The 7,509-nt window shown below is 50.0% G+C and overlaps 1 protein-coding gene across 1 annotated transcript; it reads left to right on the plus strand.

Moving 5' to 3' along the window:
- Positions 1–263: 263 nt before the first annotated feature.
- On the plus strand, positions 264–3,216 carry LOC146544139 (E3 ubiquitin-protein ligase PHF7-like). Its single transcript, XM_085226969.1, has 9 exons — positions 264–306; positions 632–723; positions 818–919; positions 1,116–1,240; positions 1,424–1,586; positions 1,683–1,789; positions 2,002–2,115; positions 2,229–2,347; positions 2,483–3,216. The coding sequence occupies exons 1-9, from the start codon at positions 264–266 to the stop codon at positions 3,214–3,216; spliced, it is 1,599 nt and encodes a 532-aa protein (XP_085083095.1).
- The last annotated feature ends 4,293 nt before the right edge of the window (positions 3,217–7,509 follow it).

A 7,509-nucleotide genomic window follows, 5' to 3' on the forward strand; every position in this document is an offset into this window, starting at 1 on the left:
TGTGACCCATGGGGCTGTGAGCAGAACAAAGACTGCCAAGCTCACGCCTTGCGTCAGTGTGACTTGGTGAGGTGCGGAGAGGGCAGGGAGGAAGGGGCTGCCTGAGGCTGATAGCGGGAGGAAGGCTCCCACCCCTCCGTGCCCTGTGCGGTAAACTCACCCTTGTCCTGCTTCTCCCTCAGAGTTGGCAGAGGAGCGTGCAGAGGAGAAAGCCCAGCGTTGCCGGAGCAGAACTCTGCAAGTGCTCGCTGTCGATGTGCGCCATGTGCTCAAGGAGGCAGGAGGCCCCCACCTTGAGGGAGCCAGGTGAGAGTCAAGCGTCCCTACGCACAGCTCCCCATCACCAGGCAAAGGGGTGTTGGGGCTCTGCCTGTGGCTGAGAGGGCAGACACGGTGGGCAGGGACTCCCCAGCCACCTCGGCCAGGGCCCCTCTGCTCCTTGGCCAGGGGGGCCCCACTTGGGCCGTGGCTGCCTGCAGGGACTGGCTGGCCTGCAATACCCCCTTCCCCTGCACAGCCTCCAGTCCTGCCCCTCGTCCAGCAGGGCAGGCACAGAACAGACCCCTGGGGACAGCCCTCAGGGACAGCTGGCCCTGCACCGTACTCACCGCTTTTGCTCTCTCCTCTCCAGCGTGCATGCTGTGCGGCCAGACAGATGCTGACCCAGACATCTGTGGGCTCAAGCAGCTGGACTTTGGGATATGTGCCCATGCTTTCTGTATGGTGAGTGCCCCTGGGGCTCCTTCCTTTCACCTTCCTCCAAGCAATGGTTCCTTCCTTCCTGTCCTCACACGATCCTGCTTTTTTCTCTGAACAGGCATTTTCCAACGGCCTTTTCCAGCAGGCAACTATAGTGAACAGGACTGCAGAGGTGTCCCCTGAAGACGTCCAACGCATAATCCAGGAGGCAGAGCAGAAGGTGAGGACCTGACCAGAGCAGGCTGGTTTGTGCCAAGAGAGGCTCCTCAAGCTTAGCCTGGTCCCGAGGAAGCAATCCCGGCCCTTCCAGCCAGCTCCAGTGCCTGCATCCTCTGTCCCGAGCCCTGCCCACAGGTGCGGGGCCAGCCACAAAGGCGCTGAGCCTGTTCCTGATGGCACTGCTCTGCTCCTTCCAGCACTGCTTCATCTGTGGCGAAATGGGGGCCCCCATCACCTGTGCAGAGACGGGCTGTGAAGACAGTTTCCATCTGCCCTGCGCCCGAGTGGGTGAATGTGTCACCCAGTACTTTGGAGACTACAGGTAAGGGCTGCCAGGCCTCGCCTGTGAGCGTGCAACCCCTGCTGGCAATACCAGCCAAGGAAGCGAGGAACCTGCCATGACACCTCTCACTAGCCTGCAGAGCCAAGGCCCGGGGCTCCCTCCCGTTCCTCTGCCCTCCTCACAGCTCTTCTCACCTTGCCTATCCCTTCCGTCTTCCCCCAGTTCATTCTGCCAGAAACACAGCCCTAAGCAGGCTGCAGAGGTGACTCCAGAGCAGAACACCAACTGCATTATCTGCATGGAGCCCGTGGAGGACAAGAAGTCCTACAGCACCCTGGTGTGCCCAGCCTGCAAACACGCCTGGTTCCACCGGGCCTGTATCCAGGTAGAAGTCCTCCCTTTAACCAACAGGCAAGCTGCAGCAGGCAATCAGCAGCACCTGAGCCTGCTCCCGCTCCCACTGACTGTGTTTCTGCTACAGGGACAGGCCATCCGTGCGGGCGTTAACTGCTTTCAGTGCCCCCTCTGCAGAGATGCGGATGCCTTTCTATCTGACATGCTCATCATGGGCATCCGAATCCCACTCAGGTTGGTGTTTTTCTGCCGGCTCTCGAGACACAAGGGCACAAGAGCTGCGCCTGCCCAGGGACTGCTCCGGCAGGCCTGGCTCTTTGCTGCCCATGACTCCAGGCTGCCCTCAGCTTCAAGGAGAAGCTGGAAATGGGCTTGGAGAGGAAGAGCAGGGCTGCTCTGGTCCAGGGGCAGCGGGAGCTCATTGCATTTTCTCCTTTCTCTGGCAGTGGACCAATGTGGGAGGACGGCAATGCATACGCATCGCTGGGATTGAGACACGGGCGCTGTGATGCCACCGAGTGCCTTTGCCCACAAGGCAGGGAACAGGCAGAGGGAGAGGGGTGAGTTACCTCAGCAGCCCTCAGGGGCTATGCGTGGGATCTCAGCCTCACCACAAGCACTCCTTGGCTTGATGCACTTTGTCCTCACAGCCACAACTCCTTTGTTTCCCCAGGCCCTGGGAGCTCTTCCTGTGCAGCTCCTGTGCTGCGGAAGGCACTCACCGGTGCTGCTCCCACCTGAGTAACAACGCAGACGAGTGGGAGTGCAAAGCCTGTGCTGGCGTGGGCACCGGTAAGAGGCAAATAGCCATGGGGGGGGCAGGCAAGGCCTGGCAGTGGGTGCACGAGGCAGCCTTGCCAAAGTCTCTCTGGCTCAAGATGAAGGGCTGGAGGCCTGTCCCGCTGACCTTCCTGCCTCCCCTTACAGCCTCCAGTGTCAACTCAGAGGTCACCGGCCCCAACACCGCCAGCCAGCATGGACTGCTGCCATCCAACAGTTCCACAGCACCTGAGAGCAGCAGCTCCAGCACTGCCAGCCAGGCAGCATCAGGGCCTGGTCACAGTTTCCAGGTGCCTGACAGCGGCAGCCAGTCCAGCCAGCCTGGGACAGGCCAAAGGGATGAAGACATCTACAGTCATCCCCAACGTTGCCGTGCTGCGGCTCCATCGGGTGCAGCTGAGAGATGCATCCCAACATCTTCCAGTCAGAGGGCATCACGGTCCTCAAGGGCTTCCCAAGCAGTTGGCAGCCGCAGGTCCAGACAGGGAGAGCGGACTGGGACGCGAAGCCGCTCCCCAATACAATCTCAGGCGCCACGTTCCAACCGCCATCCCCAAAGGTGCTCTGGGAGGAGCCACGCACCAGCTCCAAGGGCTGAGAGTGGATCCCAGCGATACAGCAGACGGGGAGCACTGGGGTCATCAGGGGATTCCCCAGCGGCTGATCGAAGAAGCCAGCGCAGGCAGCCAGTGCAGGCCCAGACACGAAGCCGTTCCCCTGTGGAACGTTGGCCTGCAGAATCCCGGGGCCAGCTCCAAAGACACCGCAGGAGCCAGTCCAGGCGACGAGGGCCAGCCCAGGTGCAAAGCCGCTCCTGGGTACGTCGGGCCGAGAATCCCCGCAGCCGGCCCCAACGAAGCCGCAGGACTAGCCGGATGTGAGCCCCGAGTGCTGGCTCATTTTGCTGACAAGAACTTATGGAACATTCAAAACAGTGCTAGATGTCATTCCATTCATTGATAATAATCTCAAAAATGTCTTAAAATAAACTCAAAAAGTAAAAAAAAAAAATTGCCTATGCCTAAATTATTATGAGTTATAGTTCAAGAGGAAAAAAATGAAATGAGAAAATAAATAATGTAAGAATGCTGCATCCTTTTTTCTTCCCATGGATACTGCCCATAATGATGGCAGAAAGAATCATATGAATCTGTGGTGAAAGCACTGTTCAGAAAGACCAGAAGCAGTGAATTACAGTTATGAAATCACATCTTTCAAAAAAAAATTTATTGCATTAAGTACCAGAATTATGACTGATGTCAATTTAAATTAATGCAGAGCTCAAACACTGGATTTAACAACTATCTTACTATGCCACAGGAGCATCTGAATGTGAACCCCACGTGCTGGCTCCAGTCCTCAGTGATCAGCACAATAAAATTTGGAGATCCCTTAGACATTTCTTAGTGCCGTTCTTCTATGCCTTTACCAAGGTGGGATGCATTTGGGGCTGGAACCACAGGCTACTCTTCTCCCTTGCACATATCCCTCCTATACCTACCTTTCTATGGCTCAGTCTAGGCAGAGCTGGGTTTCAGCTCCAACTCCATTGGGGCTCAACATCTCCAATGCCCGCAGGTCAAGACTATGCTAGCAGGGGCATTCCTGTTCTGGGGTTGCTTATGGCCTTGGGGCTGTCACTGTGTTCAGGGCATGGAAGTTGCCTCCCCCAGCAAGCAGCTGTGGGCTGAGCCAGGGCCTGCCTGGGTTCTCCTTCTGCATTGCTGCAGTGCCAGCAGCTCTGAGTGGTGGTTCTGGTTCGAGTGCCTGAACCACTAATTTCTGTCCCAAAGTTATTTTGTCTGTAAAGCCTCCTGTATGAGTCCTGTAGGCCCCCTTCAGGTACTGGAAAGTCGCTATGAGGTCCCCCCGAGTGCCTTCTCCAGGTTGAGGAACCACTACTTTCACAGCCTGTCCTCAGGTGCTCCAGCCTTCTGATGATCTTCCCGGCCGTCCTCTGGTCCTGCTCCAATGTCCCTGTGATCCTGCTCCAATGTCCTTCTGTTGGGGGCCCCAGAACTGGACACGGTACTCCAGGTGAGGTCTCACAAGAGCAGAGCAGAGAGGCAGAATCCTCTACTACTCTATTGCTCCTCTGAGAAACACTGTTCCTGCCACTACTCGTACACACAACGGCTACCCATTATCTACTTGTTCCAGTTGTCTAGAGAAATATCCCACCGGCCTCTTCCAGGACCCAGTGTGTTCTTTTAGCACTTCCAGTACAATGCGATGCCTTTTGTACACACATCATTCAAAAGGCTTTTCCAAATTGGGAAGTGCTAGAGCAGCTTTCAATTGGATAAAAGCAGTTTGGCATTCTGAGTTCTGTTCCAAAAATTCTCCTTCTCCTTTAGCAGCTTAAGCACACAAAGGTTTCACAATCAGTCCATAATTCGGTATTCACCATCTACGCCATCCTGCCATACTTGACATAAGAAAGTGCGCCATTCCTGTTTTGGCTTTGGCTCTGGTTGCCTTTGCCTTCTTTCTCTCGATCTCCAAGTGTGATGATAAAACATACATACTTCACAGGCTGTGATTTCTTCTTCAGTGAAGAAGAATTGTTTTGAATTGCATGTAATATACATAATATAGCTAATGTATGTAACCAACAGATTCTTCATACATTCCATTTGAGAATGTGTTTAGGTCAACTGATAACAGTGTCACAAATATTCCAAAACATCAACTATTTTTTCGGCACTCTTGAAACCCATTCTCAAATTCCTTAATCAAAACGGAAAACACGGGTGCATATTTTTTGCTGTTCATGAGACTGTGTTTATCCAGTGTATCAAAATTCATAAAGCGATTTGCCATGATTTGAGTTAGCAATACGTTGCACCCTCCTCGGCTCCTGGTTGCAGCCCAGCCAGTACTGATTGCACACCAGTGTTTGGTCACAGGTGAACAGTTAGTGCTCTGAATGAAAGACCTCCCAGGCTTTTATGACTACCTGCTCTGTACGTCTATATCACCTTCCAATATTCTTCAAAATATCCATTCTGTTTTTCTTCACTGCCAAAATGAACATGACGAACTAATAGCCGTAAGCAGACATAGACAATGGGAGTCTTCTGCAATACTACTGGGCATTTATATTTGCATTTAATTCATGGATTCTTAACAGAGGCTACTTCACGACAACACATCAGATCCTACACCACAACTAAGTATCTTAATGTAAAGCAGCTACATGCATGGATTTTTAAACACAACAAGTAACTTATCCTAGCCAGTTCTTTGCTAACATTTTGCTGACAAGAACTTACGGAACATTCAAAACAGTGCTGGAAGTCATTCAATGATAATCATCTCAAAATGTCTTAACATTAACTCAAGAAAAATTAAGAAACAAAATAAAGGGTCTATACCCAAAGTATTATGAGTTACAGTTCAAGGAGAAAAAAAAAAAAGAGAGAAAATAAAGAACGTAAGAATGCTACATCCTCTTTTCTTCCCACAGATACTAAGCGTAATGATGGCAGAAATAATCATACAAATCCGTGGTGAGAACACTATTCAGAAAGACCTTAAACAGTGAATTCCAGATATGTAAGCACATCTGTGTAAAAACAATCAAAATAGGCAATTGCCAGCAATCTTAACTTACTGGGAAGAAAAGAATAATAAAGTCTTTAATCCTTTTAAGACATATATTGATGTTACTCAACCAGCATGTATCAAGGCAAAGTTATGTTTGCTGTATTACATAGATTTCCATGGAACTTGGTTGACCAGATCTTTCAGGATCCCAAAAACAAACCATTGCACAGAGGCACTGTTCCGTTTGACAACAGTAAAGAGAATAACTGAGTCCAGCAGCTGCTTTACACAGCACAAGTCACAGCCAAGAGTGGCACATGAACTGTAGGCATATCTGTGTTAATATTCACATGTAGAAATTGCAAAACAGAAATATAAAATTAGTAACAAATAACTTTGCACATTCAAAGCTTCAGTCCTAACTTAAACAGGTGCTTTCCACTACAGAAATTCAGTATTCTTGGCACTGCTTTGGAGGAGAAGAAAAATTTTACAGGAAGGAACGTCTTACAACTCTGTCGCTGGAAAAATAACATGTTTACTCTAAAATAAAATCAAAAGGAGTTCAACTCATTTAACGGAACCAATTAAAATTCATTATTTATTAAATATTCTGTTCCTTGGATGAAACAGAGATGAAAGGTTCCTTGGGTGAAAAGGGATGGAGAAAGAGTGTGTGCATCAACGTCAGAATGTGCTGGGTCTTTTAGCCACTGTCTGGTTTTACAAAAGTTCTAAGAATATTTGACCAAATAGGTTTAGAGCACACGGACGTTATATTGTCTTTTAACCTAAATACTTGACTTTATCAAGATTTCCTGCTTATTTGTTCTAAGAACTCTAAGATAAGTTCCTTGCAGTCTCTCTGATCTTATAACATAGCTACTATGGTAAATACAAACAACAGCTAAGTTTGAGCTTTTGTTCCTAGCACAATTTTTAAGTCATAGTGAAGGTTGCTTTGCTCCTTTTCAAGAAAACTTTGCCTTGGACATAGCCCACAGGAACCAACAGAAATCATGAACACAGATTGCAGCTCTGAAGCTTATGAACGTGAATTCACACAAAAATGAAATAAAATCATCTCCACTGCATGCCCAAAGCACTGAACGAGAGGAAACAAGGATTGGGAAATCGCACAGGGTTAACTGGCTGTGCCACAGCAATTAAGTCCTCCCAAGGTCTCGTATGTGTATTCAACAAGTAGAATTTGCTGCTCTGTGCAGCTATAATCCTTTACAGCATGCGTGTCCAACCCTCTGGCTTGCCTGAGCCATATGGAGTGAAGAAGTATGGTCTTCAATCGCATATGAAATACACATTATAGTTTGGTTACAGAAGAAAAAGACTGTTGTGATTTTTAAATCGTTTTTATTAAAACATTCCGCTTGTGTCAGGAGTGTGCGTGTGTCACGTAGTTCCTGCAGCAGCACAAAAAAGCCTGTTTCCACCAGGGCTGCAATCAGGGAGAAGCCCAGCCCTCACCCTGTGGGCACAGCAGCGCTCAGCAGCGCCAAGTCCCACTCCCCCTAACTGCACATCTGAGGCAGGGACAGACCCTGAGCACGGCCAGTCTCTGCTGCCAGTGCCCCCGCTGCAGAAACAAGATCCCCACATTGAGCGCC

Source organism: Meleagris gallopavo, chromosome 6, assembly GCF_905368555.1.
Source record: "Meleagris gallopavo chromosome 6, MGAL_WU_HG_1.1, whole genome shotgun sequence".
NCBI classification, from domain to species: domain Eukaryota; kingdom Metazoa; phylum Chordata; class Aves; order Galliformes; family Phasianidae; genus Meleagris; species Meleagris gallopavo.

Coding starts and splice junctions, on each gene's coding strand:
- LOC146544139 (XM_085226969.1), top strand. CDS start 264: ATGTGCTCAAGGAGGCAGGAGGCCCCCACCTTGAGGGAGCCAG. Junction 920..1,115: donor TCCAGGAGGCAGAGCAGAAG/GTGAGGACCTGA, acceptor TGCTCCTTCCAG/CACTGCTTCATCTGTGGCGA. Junction 2,348..2,482: donor CTGTGCTGGCGTGGGCACCG/GTAAGAGGCAAA, acceptor CTCCCCTTACAG/CCTCCAGTGTCAACTCAGAG.